At 34.9% G+C, this 20,346-nt stretch overlaps 1 protein-coding gene across 1 annotated transcript; it reads right to left on the bottom strand.

Annotated features, from left to right (window-relative positions):
- Positions 1-19,627, bottom strand: LOC106869100 (zinc finger protein-like 1). Its single transcript, XM_014914640.2, has 6 exons — positions 19,020-19,627; positions 9,613-9,733; positions 8,299-8,492; positions 7,571-7,841; positions 6,523-6,637; positions 1-4,498 (listed from the first exon to the last, which is right to left on the bottom strand). The coding sequence occupies exons 1-6, from the start codon at positions 19,119-19,121 to the stop codon at positions 4,261-4,263; spliced, it is 1,041 nt and encodes a 346-aa protein (XP_014770126.1). The 5' UTR covers positions 19,122-19,627; the 3' UTR covers positions 1-4,260.
- Between the last annotated feature and the right edge of the window lie 719 nt (positions 19,628-20,346).

The raw sequence follows: 20,346 nt of genomic DNA, 5'->3' as shown, positions 1-20,346 counted from the left end.
TTGTTGAAAGTAATAAATTAAATTTATTAGTAGTTTAAGGATTTACAAATACCTAGCTTCAAACAGCTAGAATTAAAACATCTTAATATATGGAAGAAACTGAAATGAAAACACTGTCAGAACATGGATTAAATAGTTTCAAATACAACAGAAAGATACTTGTTTTCCATTAATATTTAATGCAAATAAATATGTAAATGTATATATAATTAAATCTCAATCAGTGATAAAATATCTTAAGGAGAAATTATATCAATGAGAGAAAAATAATCCGAATATATGAAAGGAAAACTAGTTAAAGATCTACAGATAAAACCTTTTAATAAATATATAAACAGAAAATGGTGAACATAAATATTTTGTTGTTTACTTTTTATGCACAAGCTCTTAATTATCTCCAATATCAAATGTACAAACACTAAATTTGTTGTTTTTCATTCACTGCACTTAAATATCCTGGTCACTATATATATATCTATATATATAATATGGGTAAATGTGTGGTATGTTGTTATTATTCCTAGGAACATTCCCTATGACAGCATTTATGGTGTTAAATGCCTGATTATAATTGTTTAACCTCATATTTAAATAATTTTTTAAAAAATATTTACAGTTAAGTAGGGTAGTGTAAATGTATACACTGAAGCTTTGTTTTAATCTTTAAACATGCAAGTTAATTAGTTTGAACAATTATAATTTTATTAACATATATTCACACAGTGGTCAACTTTGCCTCTTGTTCTTTGATAAAATAGAGTATAAGTCAAGTACTGGGATAAATTCCTCTCTTTCAAAATGTTTGCACTGTGTTGTAGGGAGACATAAAGGATCACTCACAGTGTTTCTTTTCTGCAACACAACCACTTTCATGCCATCACACTGAAGGAATGTGGTCACCAAGATTGGGACTGAATATGGCATATGACAATGATAATGACGATGATAAACATTTATGTGATTCTTTAAACAATAAGTGGATTAAACTTCAAAAAGTAATCTTTGGATGCTACACTTACAGGAGTTTACAGAAGATGATACAAACGGAGTGTGTTTCCATTTCTTTCTCCAAACTTACAGAGATTTGAACTCATTGCATTTAGCAATAGATATCTATTTACAATAAAGTAAATGTACTAAGCCAGCAAGATTTAAGGGTTTTCACTATGAACATGTCAATGATCTCACTTCGTTACTTAGAAGAGATGGGTAACAAAAGTAAAATTCTAATGAAAGACTAGAACTAGAATTATATATATATATATATATATATATATATATATATATATATATATATATATATATATATATATATATATATAAAACTAAGTCAATTTAACAAATTAAATAAATTTTTAAAATGAATACATAAAAAAAATTTTGCAAACAAAAATATTGCAATTTTTTGCTCTGCCTTATGATGTCATGATAAATTTCACTTTAAAAACTATGTCTCCTTATACTGAAATACCATTGTTTTTCAGCCAGGAGAGCACCTTTAGTACCTATAGGAGTTTCAAGACTTGGAATAAAGTCAATATGTTAATAGAATGTTTTAAATATTCCAATGAAAATATTAGAGTACACTACAAATTAAATATGATTGGGGTAGTGATGGAATGGGTATACTTGAATACAAATTGAAAACCACTGATTTATACACTGTGGTTATGATAACACAACATTTACAGAGTAACAATAACATTCTTCCAATAATCATTACTATGATTGGATCAAAGCTCAAACAGGGTAACATTTATGGACTAAACTTCATTAAAGGATCTACCATGTGCTGAAGAGACAAAGGACACATAATTGCCTGATAAAAAAAGAAAAATATTTCAATTCAATTAGATTTAAATGAAAACCAATCACATATATTAAGGGTTAACACAAACTTTGGAGGCATCAAACAAACTAAAATGAAACTACATAAATAGGCATAATAAATATTTGATGAGAAATAATCTGAAAGGGCCTTCTAATTTATTAGCTGTAAACAGTTAACTTTGTCCATCAAAGCATGTTGTTTGATGAAGGGAGATAATTATATTGTCAATTTATGATGAGTAAAGTTCTTAAAACATTTTCCCCGCTAAAGGAAAGTAATCGCAAATCACTGTACAGTTTTATCTGTAGTTTTGTTAATTTTAAGTTAGAAGTGCTAGAAAGATCTATTTATTATAATTGGATGGCTTTGTGATTAATTAGTTTGCTTTGTAACTACATGGGTTCAGAATCAATGCATCTGGGTGGCCCTTTGGGCAAATATCTTCTACTGCAGCCTTAGTTTGACCAAAGCTTTATGAGTGAAGTTTGATAGAAGGAAACTGTGTGGAAGCCTATCAGAGTAAACACTCCAGTTCTTGGATGATAGGATTAACCTGTCGTTTGGTTTATACCACTACATGATATTCGGTTGTCATTAGGAGTCAACTCAGTTGAAAGCATCCAGCCCAATTTTTCTGTGTGAAGATAACTTCCTCCTCTCCTTCCATCACCTGTAATTCCTCTCCTGACCAAATCATTAAAAGATAAATTAAAATCTGAAAACTTTATGACAAAGCATGATTGTTAACATTTTCAGTGTCCCAAAGTATTCCACCAGGAAAACAAATTTACGACTAGAAGTAACAAGCAATGATAATTTTTACTGGCATTTTTCTTTTTGTTTTTAGAAGTTTCGATTTTATGTGCTAATAGATCTAAATCAAGTAAACAAATAAAACTATTGTAATAGATACTAATAAAAATGATGATGATATGGAATAATCTTAGAGTTCCAAAGTCACAAATAACTTATTGGTCCTGAAAATTGTGAAAAAGTTCTTTAAAATGTGTAAGCTGGTCAATAAATATTTGCTAACTTCTTATTAGAAGGTAATTTCCAATCTAATTATAGGTAACTAAGCAACAACACAATATCATAACGAATTTTGTATTAATGATATATATTTTCTTGAGATTACCAAGAAAATTACTTAATGAAAAATGAGATATTTTCATTAGGCAAACGCAACAATGAAGAAAAGATATAGATAAAATAGCAATATTTTCAAATCAGTCTTTTTCTTAATGTAAAATCTAATTTTGTAGGAAACATCAAAATATCTTCAATGTGTATTTGAAAGACACAGCAAAATAAAGAAGAATGTTTATTTTTCTTTTAAATAGAAACTGAACTTTCATTGTTATTAACTTACTTCAACATACATATACTAAACTTGGAACTGAGAGATTATGGTATGTACCTAATTGTTACTAATGGCATTAGAAAAAAAGTTAGAAATGCTTATAATCTACTGCTTCTATAATTAAAATCTGAGACAATAAGCCTATGCCAGCTGACTGATCAGAATCTTAATTACATCACACACATATATGATTGAATCAATGACTAGCCTTAGACTGTGTCTGTGAAAGAGAAAGAGAGAGTGAGAGTTATGATATTTATGTCTTTCTCAAGAGTCTTAGTGATCTACATTAAATAAAAAGTCACAAACAAAAAGCAAAGCCAAACTGTTGACTAAGCTTGCTGAAATCTATCCGGATACATAATTTATGATGCCATGGAAATACAAAACATGTCTGCAAATTTCAGTTACATATTGTAGAAAGCAAAATTTTTTTACAAAAATTAACACACACACACACACACACACACACAAAAGTTCCCAAGTAAACAATATCGATGCTATGTTTATCACAGAGACACCCAATTGTTTCTATTGTCATATTGGAATGAACGTAGAGTGTTTTGATGCTTTTACCTAAAATTTTTAGTTTACTGACATCAAAAAAATGTTTGTGTCTGATTTGTTGAAGAGAGATACCCTTTGTTCCCAAGTTTAGTGACTGCACTAAATGCTGTTTTAACAATCAATCACAGTGTAACTCACTGCAAACTTCTCTGCAGCTAGATTAAAAAAGGTGCATATCCATGCAGTTTAGCATCACTGAAGAAAACTTGAAGTCCAATGTCCATTTAAACTTTAAACATTAAAGACAGACAAAATATTTGTTTTGTTTTTTTTCTCCAATTTTACAGTAAATGTGTTATTTAATGACATGAAGTAAATTTCTTTAAAATGTCAAACAATGACTCCAAAGAAATACTAAACAGTTTTGGTTCCTTCAAGAATTTTGTCATAAAGCAGGGAGCTATGTATTATTCTGATGCAAGACAGCCGTTATGTTAAGTTATAAGATATTTTACCAGGAAACAAAAATGCCAATTGACTCCTACCATCTTTGATAAGATCACTGAAATGGTTTCACTTTCTGCTGTATAATTTCTTCGTTGGGTATCTGTTGGTCCTTAACATGGATGTTTGGATTTGCCAGTGGATTGAAAGCAGGATCATCTTGGGTTGCCATGTGGCCAAGATGTGAGAAGACCATAACCACAGTTATAAAGCCAATCAAACCAATAACAAGAACAACAAGAAATTTTTTCATTGTTGCATTTGGGTCTTTTGTTCGATAAGAGTCATTAGTTCTAGAAAAAGAAAAGATGGTGAATTAAAAAGAAAATATTTCATACTTCCAACAATTTTATCATGAAAATAATCCTTCCTTAACACCGATTTAATATTGTCTCATTATTTGTGAGTCATCATCAAGTATTTACTATGATCACAACACATCAAATCATCATATATCTTACTGCTAATTTACATTATTCAGTTTTCTATGCCAGCTAAACTTATTTTTAGGTCAAGTATTTTTTATCAAATTATGACTATAACTAAATGCACCTCTTTTTACTAACAACTCCAATCCAAACCAAGGAGAGAGAACCTCTACATAATCACTTGACCTGCTACAAAGAGCAAGCAAATCATCAAATCACACCCTACATTCTTAAACAATGGAACACATAAGATAATGTAACCCTAGAATATTCTGTTTGAATAAAAGGTGGGATGGTCAAGGCTGGAACAATTTTGATCATTGGTGCACTTGATCAGAGCTGACCAGGGGTTAACTAACAACTAAGTTTATGTTGCATTCTTCCCATAATGAATTATAGATTTGGGCCAGTTTGAGTGCTCTCAAGCCAGGTGAAATATATACTGGAAATCTGCAAATCTTGGGCTCTTGTTAGTTGGTGATAAAACCAATCTACTTATAAAGTTCCGCTAACCAAATGAGAGCAGTCTGTCTTCTATATTTGTCTTCATCATGGTCAGTGACATAGTGAAAATATAGTTAATGTGTTCACCACTGCCCACTTTTTTTTTTCAGACAGGAAAGTGTATTTTGAGGGAGACTTGACTGGTATTCCATCTAATGTCATTATCATTTTGCTTTTCAATAAATTAAAATATTTGCAAGAACTAGAAATCAACTTCGATAGCTTTCATTTTTATCTCTTAACTCTGGGGAGAAAGAACTAACATTTTCAGAACAGCAAACTGAGACTATGTACTTAAGCCCCAAAGCACAAAACTTGTGGCAGAACTTGAACACAAGGCTTATATGTCAGCAGAATTATATTACAACTGTCTGACCAACATACATTATATATTTACAATTTTTTATCAGCTTTTTTTCAAAGCTAGTATGAATGGCAACTTTTCTTACTTTTGAAATTTTGGGCTGTCTAGATGCCCCAGGTCCTCTTTCAGCTATCGTGATTTTCTAACAAAGTTTACCATCTTATCTTTTGCCTTTTACAAGGAAATGGGGCTACTTTCTCAGAGCTGAAGGCATTGTTTAGCTTCAAGTTAGCCCTGATTGAGCAGACCTATGATCACCATTATCCAACGTGATTGATGTATGGTGACCATTGAGATTTGAATTTTGATACATATGTCATTAGTCGGCAACTGGTATTTGTCGTCTGTGTATTTATTTCAGCATTTTCCTGTGTTATGAATATTAGTTCCACCATGTTTAATCTATGTTTTGTAGGGAATTCTGTAAAGTATAGATTTGTAGTCTACTAATGTTTTTCTAGTATAGTACATTACATCTTCATGTACGGTGAGCCAAGAGGAGACTGTTGTATTTGTGTGGCCTAAATATGAGTAGAGGCAAAATGGTTGAATGTGTAAGGGAGATAGGTTTAACCTTAACCAATGCTAATCAAGCAGACCTATAATCAAAGACATTCCAGCCATGATCATCCCTATCTTTATTTTCAGTGTATCTAAAACTACATCAGTCACATTTTAATGGTAAGGCTTTGTATGAGGAAGATTTGGTTATTATTTCTAGCATGTAGAGGATTTTGTAATGAGTTAAATGCTACTGGAGTTTGTATCAGTGGACAGCATGAAGCATTCTTTGAGTCTTAGTCTACATATTTCTAAAGAGTAAGTACTAGATCATTTGAAAACGTTAATGTTTTGAGATTGAAGCGAAATAGTGCACTAGGAAACATTTACATCAATAAGTTTACTTAAAATGATGGATATTCAGTTAGTTTATACCATACAGTTCTGATCCTGAGATCTAGTGACAGCTTACTGTATTTGATTCTCTTCTTAGTTTTAATGACAATAAATTAATACTTACTTAAAAAGTCTTGCTAACCAACTGAGAGCAGGCCGTCTTCTATATTTGTCTTCATCATGGTCATGTGACATATTGAAAACATCATCTTTTGTAGAGTCAAATAACTTTCTAGGACCTTAAATAATGAAAAAAAAGAAAAAAATACAGTTCTGTATTTAAGAGATGTGGAATTATGTACACTATTTACATTTGACAGATATTTGTCCTCATCTTGTTTGTTAACACAACCAATGTTGTGTGTATGTGTGTGTGATTGTGTATATGTTTGTTTACATTGGCAATTGCTCATCTGAAAGTGTAGTAGGTGGTAGTGTAGTCAGTTTCTCCTGTCAACAAATCATCCAAGTACTTCATGCTTTTGAAGCTGTGTGAAATAGATAAGCCTAGAAGAGCATCCAGTTGTAAAACAATGTCTCAAATAACATATTCATCCAACTCATGCAAGCACAGAAAAAGGGTATAAAACAGATGAATAAATTCCTGTAAAATCTATGATTCAAATTTTTGAGTTAATAAACCAAAAGGCATCATCATGTTATTTCTATTTAAATATTTAACAAACTTGGATAACATTAGCTATCACGAATCTCATCATTTAGTGTCTGTTTTCCATGCTGGTATGGGTTGGATGGTTCAACAGGAGCTGATAAACCAGAGGACTGCACCAAACCCCAAAGTCTGCTTTGGTATAGTTTCTATGGCTGGTTGCTCTTCCTAACACCAACCACTTTATAAGGTGTACTAGATGCTTTTTATGTGGCACTGACACAAGTGAGGTCACCAAGCAACTTGCAAAATGAGACCCACAACCAAGGGGCTTTAGTATTGAAGGGGCTGTCTTTGTGTCAGGTGATGAGAGAAGATAGAGTGAAGATGTGCCAGGAAGAAGGGGTAAGTGAGTGAGTTGCAATTTGATAAGTTTTATTTCCAAACTCCAATGACATTACTTATTTAGCATATAAGTATTTCAGAGTTATGTACCTTACAACGGAACACTATGATGAAGATTTGAACTACTACTGAAAAGTATGTAAAAATCATTACTTACTAGTAAAAAGTCCTTTTTCTCCTCTGGCTGTTGTGCCAGGATCCAGATTGATAATACTATGTGTAGATGCTGATGAAGATGCAAGAGTTGGTGTACTAGTGTAAGGACTAACTTGCGCACTTGGACGAGTATACTGAGGACTAGACTTCTTTGCATCAGTAGGACTGTGAACTGTAGGGGCATTCACTGAGGCAGAATGGATTGCCAGAGGGGAGGAAGAATGCACATTTTCAGAAAGGTGTTTGCCAGATGACTGACTTTCTTCCTTGATCTGTTGACAAATAAATAAACAAATTTTTTAAATAATTGTTATACAGCTGCTTTATAATTATTTCTAACTGCTATGTCATTGTTGTATCATTACTAAATTGTTATACAAAATCCATTTATTCTACCAGTCTCTATACTTCTCCTCATATATGCACGCACACACATACACACAAATAAAGAAATTTTCAGAAATGCTACTCTAACACTACCATAGAAAAATTGACAGAGCATTGAAAAAAAAAAATCCACTTTATTACTTCAAATGATTTTCATTTCATATATCTTGAAAATTGTCAGTAGTAAACTTTGATAACTTCATTACGAAACATTACATTATTAAATGTCTTAAAACTATTTTGACATACTGACATGTCATTGATCAATTAAGACTGAAATACAGCATTTAAGAAAGAGTTAACAATTGCAATTGTCAATAATGAAAAATACATTGTACTAACCAAAGGGAGGCCAAGGCCAGCACGGGCCCAGTTTACTGTTTTTAGCACCTGCCTTAAGGATTCAGCAACAGGTGACATCAAATTACTGGCAGGGAAAATACCATGTTTGCATGTCGGACAGCTGTAGCCAGCTGGTGCTGTATTTGGAGGCATTTTTAAAGCGTATTGATTTAAACAATCCCAATGAAAAACATCTAAAAAATAAAATAAACAAAATCTGTTTCATGGACGTCATTTAATTATCTTTTATTGGATTGCATAACAAAAGTAGTATTGACAAGTACACATCTTGAGAAATATCTTCTAACATATCTTTGGGTTGATCAATGCCTTGTAGGTGAAATTGGCAGACAGAGATGGTGTGGAAGCCTGTCGTATGTGTGTGTCATTTGGCAATATATATTGGTGATATATATATAGGTACAGGCATGGCTGTGAGGTTAGGAAGTTAGTTATGCAATCATGTGGTTTCAGACTGAGTCTCACAGGATAGTGCCCTGGGCAAGTATCTTTTACTATAGCCCAAGGTCAACCAAAGCCTTTTTAGTTGATTTAGTAGAGAAAATCTGAAAGAGACCCATGAATAAAATAATTCCTCAACACTGTCACCATGATACAATGAAATAGTGTGTAGCCTATTGACAACCTGTAACCAATAACGCTATTGTTCATCAATCACAACATATAAAATTTATTTTAAAATTAAGAATAAACAGATTATGGTTGGATTTCTAACTTATGAGGCTAAATACAAGTTATTTCTGTCAATGTAGCTGAAAATAGTCACACTTCCATTTCATTTTTTGCCAGCATTAAGTCAAATTTAAACTTTTGCTTCTTTAAGTTGGGGAAATATCAGAATTTATAGAACTATCTAACAGTGATGTTGCAGAATAATATTAGGGCTACTTCAAATTGTTTTGGCAAACTTTTATTAAACCTGCAAGAAACTTGCCACATGATTTCTGCACAAAATAAATAACTACTAGAGTTGCAGTTGTACATCTGACAAATGTTTATAAAATAAAATTATCAGAAATAATACTATGCAGCATGATAGCTAAAGCAATTTTAGTATATGGAATAATAGTATTCAACATATTGTGTAACTGTCAATGCAGCAACAACACATTACAGACATATGGAATGAAATATAACTCACTTGAAAAGTAGTTTGGAAGCTGCAACTGGAAGAGCATCCAGCCATAGAAAATCTGTTACAACATATTTCATCTAACCCATGCCAGCATGAAAAAAATGGATGTAATGAATGATGATGACAATAACAAAATAAAAATAATACCATATACATACCATAACAAACTAATCTGACACAATCACCAGAGTCATCTTCAGCTAAACCTTTGTTACAAAGTGTACACAATGGATTGTAGTCACTGTCTTGCAGCCATTGCAAATAAGACTGGACAATACACTAGAAAGATACAATAAAAATAACATTAAAAAATTAGACATATTAATTTACATCAGCATGAAATCATTTTGGATTTCCATATTACCTCAAAAATCCAATAAAAAAAGAAAATGTAGCTACAGAAGCCAATAAGGGAGCCCGTATACTAGAAGGAGCAGACAAATTTCCATCAAATTACATCACACGGTCATAAAAAGAGAAATAATATAGAATAATAGATAAACTACACCTGAAAATAAGTTGAGGTGGTCACAGCAAGAACACCTTTAATCATAAGTCTGCTCAGTCAGTGGTCATCACTTTTGCAGACACTCCCAGACTGGTGACTTTGTAGTTGTCTTTCAGTTTGAACACCTGTAAGTTGGGGATTGTAGGGAAATGTGGGTGGGAAAGGAATTCCAGAGGACCATTATTGTTGGGGAGCAAGGTCTGGAAAAAGAGCTCAGGGATCTGAGAAAATGAAGTGAGATGGAAATAAAGTTGCCTTCTTGAGTCATGCTGATCCACAAGGGCGAGTTTTTCAGTTTCCATAGAATATAAATTCCCCACCTGGATGGGACACTGATCTGTAGCAAGATTACTCATTTTTGCCAGCTGAGTGACCTGGAACAGTGCGAAACGAAGTGTTTTGCTCAAGAACACAACACGTTGCTCAGTCCAGAAATTGAAGTAACAATCTTATGATCATAAGTTCAACACCCTAACCACCAAGCCATGTGATGGTGAAGATATGCAGTAGTTTGTAGTCGCAATAGAAAAGGCAGAAATGACAGAAGAAAATGTGCATCTGTAAGCAAGTGATTGAAGTCTGTTGCTAATCAGCCTTCTTTTGGATGTGATCTAGGACATTAAAGTATGAAATGGTAGCAGCACAATTCCAGTTATGTGATGGTGTAATACTTGCAATTTAAGTGTTATCTGAGCTGTCTCAAAGATCAGCAAATGATTAGAACTGATAAATTTCCAGGTTCTATTAAGGTATCTTATTTTTTAGCAAATCAACTTGTAATGTTACAATTGTAAGGTCACCATGAGAGATCATCAGAGATTGTGAGGCAATGTCAGTAGTGATACTGAAAGTTTAAGGTGTATGTTGCTTATAACCAGGGGCACTGAACTAGACTGTTTCCAAGATATGTGTGGTAGTGAGTTTGTACTCATGAGAGTAGATTGTCTGCCATGCTGCTGCAAAAAGATTCTCTCCATGTAAATTCATAGATTCAATTTATGTTTAGTGTGAGTTGTTTAGGTTGTATATAGAGGAGACCTTTATGCCAAAGCTTAAGGGGAATTGAATGGTTGTATCATCTGCATAGGTGTATTTGATGCTCAAGCTAGTAAGTTATTAATACAAAGATAGTAGAAAGCAGGTGGCGATACTGATTCTTGGAGTATAGTGAGGCTTATAGAATATGGCTCCAAATGGTATAGTCCAACAGAAGGCTTCCAATTCAAGTGAAAGACACAATAGTTCGTCAGCCTTGTTAAAAAGTTATCATGTTAGACATGACAGAAACTTTTGATGTCAAATGCAACATTACTTTCACCAAATCTCTGAAGAGTAAGGGACCATTGATAAGTGGCACAGTCTGAGTTCCGGTTCAACAGAATTCATACTACTAGTCACCAAGGAACAAGAGAAATTGAAAGTAATGATTATTAACTGTTTTCATTGTCTTAGATATGCTGAAAATGTATTCAGGTGACACACATTACAGCAGGTTTTCAAAAATTGGACTATAATCCTATATACAGAAATTGATGAGTTGGGTGAGTATAAGAAGCAACTCTGGGGTATACTGTTTGAAGGTGATGAAAAGACACCAAAACCAGTCATCTTATTTCTTTGTTGCTCACAAGGGGCTAAACATAGAGGGGACAAACAAGGACAGACAAAGGGATTAAGTCGATTACATTGACCCCAGTGCATAACTGTTACTTTATTTATCGACCCTGAAAGGATGAAAGGCAAAGTCGACCTCGGCAGAATTTGAACTCAGAATGTAACGGCAGACGAAATACCGCTAAACATTTCACCCGGCGTGCTAACGTTTCTGCCAGCTCACTGACCAGTCATCTTGTAGGGTTGGAGTGATTAGGGCAGTTTTCACACATGGGATGAGATTGAATGTGGAGGAGGAATTTGGGAAGAGTTCTGTTGAATGAATGCTATGGTGTGTTGGAGGTGAAGCAAATGTGGAGGGTATTTTAAAGTTGTACTGCTGGTTAAATCATCTTGGTTGAGGTGTGGTAGGAAGGAGGTTTGAACTAAGCTTTGCAGTGATGGGTGATTTCTTCAAGGAATTGTAAGCAGTGTTCTTTTATTACACTATTGCAACACAACTATGTGCATACTATTTAGAGGTGTTGAGGGTATATGCTTTGGCTGTGTGAGGAATAAGAAGGTGACTTGTTTAGGGAGATGGTTTCAGTCATCCACTTAGCTATCTCAGATGAGCCCAGCGTGAAACAAACTTGTTGCCAAGAGTAGTTAGTATTAAACTAGTAGAGTTCCAATTAGTGAAAAAGAATATGATTGACTGAATCTATGAATTATTTAATTTATAAACAATCCCATTTTCACACATCAACAAACATACAGAATAAAATCAAAATGTATCTGGAATTGTTTACAGTATTTTCTGGAAAAATGAAAATATCAATCATTGACTGATAGTTTTGTTCTCACTGCATATTCATATTTATCTCTAGTTAACTTTTTAATGCCCCGTGTAATATCTGTTGTAAAGAACGGCTCACTTAAAGATTGTCATGTCGTCTACAATGGCAGTAAAACAAACAAATCTGAACTACATTCAAAGTCAAAATACTCGGTCATATATTCAGATTCAATTCATTCAATGTAAAAATATTTTCAACTGTGACATGTAGAAGAAAAATAAATAAATGTACCTCCCACCACCATGACTGCAACTTCTATTTCACTGGCTTACAGAAACATATCAAATTTAATATGGCTCTGACAAAAAGGAGTTAGCTTATAAAAAATTAGACAAGCATCAGATAAGAATATACAACAAAAACAACAAAAGCATAGTGAATTACAGTTTAATTTAGTAATGATTCTATAAATATAGAAAGAGTTGAAAATCAAGGCCTAATTAACATTAAGTTACTTACATGGAAGAGTAAATTTTACAGAAGTCTGAAAATAGAAATATTTATATCTGGCTATATTTTACTACTTTTCTATTCTGTGCTGAGGTATCTGCCTGGAGACAAAGGGTAACCATGTACCCCAACTCCTCTCAGTCATTATCAGGTTGTCGGTGACTGAACCTGCTCCCCTCTTGGTTCAGATTCCTGGTTCTTGGAGGAGGTTGTAAGGGCACTCATCACAACTAAAAACAAGATCTACCCAAGGGCACAAAAGCGCTGTCCTTGTCCCTCCACCACATCAAATTAAGACCCCAATGTGGATCAAGTGGAGAAAGCTAGATCTCTGAACTCAACGATTGATCTTAGTGGAAGAGGGCAATGCTAGAAGAACTGGTTAGAAAAGCGCAATCTAATCACATTGGACCACACGTCACTCCAGGTAGTACTGTGGCAAAAGGATTTTAGGCCAAAGAAAGTGGGGACTCCCTTGGCAAATTAAACAAACTCATGCCATTGGCTGGTTTCTTTTTGATCCAATTCCCACCCCCACCTTTTTTTTAATTTTTTATAAAAGCCCAACAGCAATGGAGTAAGGGTGGTGGGAACATGTTTTGGTGAAACTAGAAGCTCCTAGTCTGGACCTGCATGTTGGAAGATGCAAGATGGTTATCTTCCTGAGACCTGGTGACAACCCAGGGACTCAATCCTACATCTGCGACTGGGCAGGCCTATTTGGGAACATTGCTGCTCACCCTGAATGGGGAAGACCCTAGAAAAGGTGTGTTAAATATTGGATGTCACCACAGAATCCTCGTTGGTAAGCCACATCCAGCAAAACACCCATTCAAGTGGTCAAACAACAGAAATTAAATTAGATAAATAAATTAAACTGAACATGGAACATGTGAACACTCCTCGATCCTCAAGACACAGAGAGACCAGAACATAGAATAACTCGTCTCCAAAGGACTAACAAGATTTAACATTGACATCACTGCTCTCAGTGAAACATGTCTATCTGGAAAAGGAAAGACTGAAGAGACAGGTTTGGGTTATACTTCTTCTGGAAAAGGAAAGAAGATGGAGAGAGAAAAATTCATGGAGCTGCTTTTGCTGTAAAATCCAAGTTTGTGAAAGAACATCATCTGAAACCTTCTGCCATCAAAGAACGGCTTATGATTCTGAATACCAATCTCTGCCACCACCTTCATAACACTGATCTCTGCTTACGCACCTGCACTTGATGCCAATGACAATGTGAAAATCACCTACCAACAGCTGAGTGATCTTATCCTCAATGTACCACTAAATGACAAGCTGCTCCACCTCGGAGATTTCTATGCAAGAGTGGGAAGAGACAACAGATTACGAGAGAATGTTATTATCAAAGAAGGAATTGGAAACTAAAATGGAAATAAACTCTTGCTCCTTGGGCTGTGCACTGAACACTCTTCACCAACACCCAATCTTGACTCCCAAATTGCTTCAAGACCACCAGGAAGCATCCCAGGTCGAAACACTGGCACCTCCTGGACTACTCCATCATCCAACAAGGAGACAAAAGAAATGTTAACATGCAAATGGCTAACAGCGCTGACAATTGCTGGACAAACCATCATCTAGTCATCACCCACCTTCAAATAATGGTTAACAACAAACCAAAGACTGGAAAAACAAGACCAGTCAGAAGAAAATTTGATATATCGAAGCTTAACAGCCCAGAGATCAGCTCCTTTTATGCATCTTCCATTCTCAAACACCTTCAATCCATCCGATCTGACAACCAGGATATGGATAAGGAATGGAACACACTTCGCAAAACCATCACTGAAGTGGCTGAAAACACCCTCAGGTACAGTAAAAGGAGAGACATCAGGACTGGTTTGATGACAATGATCAAGAAATCAGCCAGCTGATCGATGCAAAATGGCAAGCCCACCTCTTTCATGAGCAAGATCCAAGATTGTGGCACAAGGTGAGATATCAGACCTCAAAAGACAATGCCAAACAAAATTGAGAGAGTCGCAGAACAACTGGTGGCATCAAAAAGCTGTTGAACTCCAATGGTGTGCTGACGCTCGTGACCTCACAGGAACGAAGCAACTTTTGGGGCCTGTGAGATCATCAACAGGGTCTCTTCAATCAGTAAACTCCAACACCATCCTGACTGACCCACAAGATATCCTTCAATGCTGGAGAAAGCACTCCTTGAATCTTCTGAACCAAGACTCCAACATGGAAGATTTCTTGACGAATGTACCCATGCATCCAACTCAACACTGGATGAACACGCCACCATCCTACAAAGAGTACCAGACTGCCCTCAACTGCATGAAACAGCAGAAGTCTCCTGGCCCAGACAACATCCCAGTGGAACTTCTAAAACATGGCGGATTATTATTAAACACCAGTCTGTTCATATTAATTCTCTGAATGTGGAAGAACTGCCATGTTCCCAAAGACTTCAAAGATGCTATTATTATCACCATCTTCAAAAAAGGAGACAGAAAGATCTGTGGGAATGTGGGAACTATTGTGGCATCTCACTGCTCTCCAAAATCAACTGTCTGAAGACTTCCCTATCACTGGAGGATTAAAACAAGGATGCGTTTTGGCCCTGATGCTCTTCTCCCTGTACCCTGTAGCAATGTTTCACGAACTGCCTCCAGACAATCCAGGAGTCAACATTAGGTACTGATATAATAGTGGGGGAGGTTTCCACCTAGCCAGATTGAAGTCATGAAGACTGACCAGGAAGCAAGAGATGCTAAGCATTTTGCCCAGCATGGTAACAATTCTGCCAGAATAATAATAATGATTATGATTTCAAATTTTGGCACAAGGCCAGCAATTTCGGGGAATGGGTAAGTCGATTACATTGACCCCAGTGCTTGTCTCGTACTTAATTTATCGACCCTGAAAGGATGAAAGGCAAAGTCAACTTCGACAGAATTTGAACTCAGAACATGAAGACAGGTGAAATGCTGCTAAGCATTTTGCCCAGAGATTCTGCCAGCTCACCACCCTAATAATAATAACGAACTTATTGTATATAATGGTTAGGTGCATAACGGCTCATTAGTAAAGAGTAAAAGAGGGGACAGAAAACAGCAAAGTCAAGTAAAAAAAAAAAAAAATGACAACAATGATAACCAAAAGAATATGCACAGTACACAGTATATGTATCACCATTTAACATCCATTTTCCACGGGTAGAATGGTTTGACAGCAACTGGCAAGCAGAAGACTGCATTGAGTTAATCATTATCTTTTTTTCTACAATTATTCTTCACCATTTTAAGTCTCTTATTCACTCTTGTATGAAAAACTGCTGTCATATCTGTACAGGAATCTCAGCTGGAGTTCTTTCTGTCCTAGATTAAGACCAAAAGAGAGTTTCTAATCCCTGTCTCTCATTGTTTCTCTAAGTCTATTCTATAAATAATTCCAGGGTCATTGTTCCATCAAACTTTCTTCTTTTGTACTTCTTAATGTTAAATAAGTAACTCATCTCTCTGCTAATTCTAATCCTTTCACTTTTGCTCTCCCCCTCCTGTAAGATGAGTTTCTACTTCAGTAGTTTCTTTCCTCAAACACCTGTCTTCTGGTGCTCTTTATTTTTGTTTTTCCAAATTAATATGATTTCATGTCTTTTAAAATCTCGTGTTGATGGTATTTTGATTCATGAGGCAGCTTCACATTAGATTCATTTTCTTTTATAACTTTCAACATGCTTTGTAGTTGCTTGAGGCTGGCTAGGTATTAGGAGTCACTTCTAAAAGCACACACATACATTTGTCAAATCCACTCACAAGAGCTTTGATCAGCCTTGGGCTATAATAGAAGACACCCAAGGTGTCACAAAGAGGGATTGAACACGAGACCACATGGTTAGGAAGCAAGCTTCTTAACTATACAGCTATGCTTGTGCCTGTGTGTATGTGTGTGCGTGTGTATGCATGTTCATATATTCATTTGCTTTAATGTCAATTTTTTCCATTCTAGCGTAAGTTAGATATTTTATTGAGTCATTGTCTTGCAGCCTGATGCCCTTCCTATTGCTAACCTTTACTTGTTTATCAAGTAAGGGATCTCTTATCCTCAACATCTTTGAAGGTGCAAAGCCCAGCTGATGAGAAATTATGACAATACTTGCACTTGTACTCTATGACACACATATGCACACTACATATACAGCTGATTACATACACACACATATAATGTTTGTTTTTATGTCAGCTGTTTTGGTATTTGTTGTCTACACAGAGTGTTTTTTAACAGATCAAATTTTCTTCTAAATCTAAATAAAACTTTCTACAAGTAATATGTTCAACAATATAAAATTTGAAGTAGAACACTCTGATAATACGGGTCCAAAATGGCATGCAGGGGTAGGAAATTGAGAATAACAGAAGCTATTTTAATTAACAAATACATCCCACATTAATAACAGATCTAACTACACACAGCTGATTGGCTACTATAGCAACACAAAACCATTTATAATATACACACTCTCGGACAGAGAAGTCAACTAACAACAGCTTTTTCTCCAAAGATTTCCTGAAGAAGGGGTCCTAATCCCGAAATATTTTTACAACTTGCATTGTTTTGGCTTAAAAAAAAACATCCATCGAGAAAGTTTATATAACTATGAGACAATACTTTATGCAAACTATATCTAATAAATTGCCTTGATATTTAACCCTTGAAGTATGATACAATAATACAAGGTATATTATTGTATTGAGTAATTATATGAACTAAGGTCTATAAATACACGTAACTAGCTATTTATTACATCCAAAAATGAAATTAGAAATTGTGAAAGTATATATAAAGGTGTTCTAATTAATCTAACACTTTGACACCATATAGTTCAAAGCTTTAAGAGAAACATGAAGAGATCATTCTACTCAGTATGACCCTGCCCTACTGTATGGAACCTTTAAATGTATGTTAACCAATCCTAAATACTTTCATAGTTATGCTGAACCTAATATCTTTTACTTACTCTTCCTCTCTCTCCATCTATATGTACACAATGATGATGACACAAAATATTTTATGTCGTCAAATTCTAATTCCCAAATGTTGGATCAACTCGTTAATTATAATAAACCACGTTGCGGAATATCTGCTCTATCAGCTCTTTTATAACTTTACATCGTCTGCAAATAATATATTACATATACACACACACACACACACACACAGACAATCAATAACACCTTTACTTTTGTAGAGTTGTTTTTCTTTTTTTAAGGCATTAAATTACTTGGCTGCAACGTAAAAGATATTTCAGTTTGTTTTATCCTATTAGTCCATTTACCCATTACTAATAGTAAAATGAAAGCTATTGATGACTAAAATGATTCTCTAAACCATACATTTCTGGTTCATATTTTACTGTTCCATTCATTTAATTTAACTTACTATTAATGTTAGTTTCATCTTGTTTTTGAATCCACAGCTACATTTCTAACTATTAAAAATATTAATCCCGAAAGGGTTAATCAATGAAAGTAATCGAATTACGAAAGGCACACATCGAAATAAAAATACTTCATTTATTGGAGATTTACTAAATATGTGAGAAAATTATCCAGTTCAGGACTAAATTAATAGGAACAATTAGTGTTATCAGATAATAAGTGTAGAAACAAGTTAATCAAGAGTCAACGAGAGAGCAGTAAATGTCAATTGGTAAAGGGGTAGACATAATGCATTGGGTCAGTTAGTTACGTCTCTTTACACAGATGTCGATTTGTCTTTTATCCTTCTAAGGTCGATAAAAAGACCAGTCAAGCACTGCGGTTGATTTAGTCCATTACAGCCATCCTGAAAAATATGTAGTCATGTTATAATATTAGAAATAATATTTAAAGCCGTATCACTTCAAAGAGGAGTGGAATGTTTGTATTCGCTTGTCACACATACTTATTCATGACAATATTTTAATTAGTGTTAATATACTATTATATTGACTTCCAATCTTTTCTTAAACAACAGTCATATGTTGTACAGTAAGGAATAAATAATTTTTCTCGCGTATATATAAAAAAAATAATAAACCAGGAATCAGGGAGGTGTCAACCGACCAAAGTAAGCAAAAATGAGAAATTGAATTAGATTGTGACATAAGTGAATGAGGAACAAATTTTACCCGTGGATGGTTGGCAACCAGACAATGTTCGCAAACATTGACACGATGTTCAAAGCAGAAAAGGTTGGTAACTTTCTTCTTGGGACACTTACACAGTCCCATGTTTTCGGTGTTATAAAGTGAACTGATGTAGCAGACTGAGTGATGTCAACAGTACGACTCCATAGACGCCACATCTACGAGAATTTATTCGTAATCACGCGAGATGTGTCTCCGTTCATTTCCGTAATTCACGTCATCAGGTTTCACATTTCGTAGCGGAAGTTTCACTTAGTATTGCAAGAGAATTATTTTCTACCTACTTCGTCTCTACCTCCTATCTCCCATTTATAATTCCATTCACATCTAAGATACTTGATAGGAATATTAAATCTCTACTAAAAGAGACGAGCTGACAGAATCGTTAGTATACCGATGCTTGACGGCATTTCGCCCGTCTTTACATTCTGAGTTCAAAATTCCGCTGAGGTCGACTTTGCCTTTCATCTCCTCGGGGTTGATGAAGTAAGTACCAATCGAATACTGGGGTCGGTGTAATCGACTTACTCCCTCCCCGAACTTGCTGGCCTTGTGTCAAAGTTTGAAATCAATATTAAATCTCAACTACTTGACTGCTGCTTTATTTTATCGACCACTCCTCTCCAGAAAGATAGGAAACTGCTAACCCCGGCAGGATTTGAACTCAGTAGAATGCTGGAACTAAATGCCTCGCTATATTTTGTCCATTGCCCTCACACTTCTGCCAATCCAACAGTTGCCTCTAAATCGACAAAGACAACCCTTTTTAACAAGCAAGCGGCACTACTAAAAAAAAATCATGTTAATTTTTCGTTAGGCGTTCCATTCAGAAAGTTCCGCGAGTCGCAGTTTGCCCATGACTTCTCGCTGGTCATTCGGCCTGCTAGAAATAGCAGCCAAACCACACACAAATCAACTCCTTTGTCTTAGAAAGGGAAGGACACTAGAATATAATCTAGTTCTAATTACATTGTACTTAAAAAGGACGAGATAGCCTGCTATGTTAGCTTACTTTAACTTGATCATGAAAATGCATTATCAAAGCTATGCGACTATCTAGTTCAGGGGTCGCCAAACTTTTTCGACCATCGACCCCCTTTAGCCACTTCTTCTACATCAACTCCCTATAGCTATTTCTTCCACATCGACCCCCCCCCCCATCCTTTTAGCCACTTCTCCTTCCGCATCACCCTCCTCATTCAAAATACCATAATACTTTACCCTACCGTACCATATCTTAAATGCGTACCGGGTTCTGATGCTAGCAATTAAAATGTTAGCTAAAATATACATTTACGAAAAATTAAGA

This window comes from Octopus bimaculoides, chromosome 3 (assembly GCF_001194135.2).
Source record: "Octopus bimaculoides isolate UCB-OBI-ISO-001 chromosome 3, ASM119413v2, whole genome shotgun sequence".
Lineage (NCBI taxonomy): Eukaryota > Metazoa > Mollusca > Cephalopoda > Octopoda > Octopodidae > Octopus > Octopus bimaculoides.
This window is presented reverse-complemented; position numbering and strand designations above follow the sequence as displayed.

Excerpts from the sequence above, each read along its gene's own strand:
- LOC106869100 (XM_014914640.2), bottom strand. The coding sequence starts at position 19,121 with ATGGGACTGTGTAAGTGTCCCAAGAAGAAAGTTACCAACCTTTTCTGC. Across the intron at positions 9,734-19,019 it reads TGGTTGCCAACCATCCACGG|TGTATTGTCCAGTCTTATTT; the intron begins GTAAAATTTGTT and ends GTATCTTTCTAG. Across the intron at positions 8,493-9,612 it reads TGTCAGATTAGTTTGTTATG|ATGTTTTTCATTGGGATTGT; the intron begins GTATGTATATGG and ends TTTATTTTTTAG.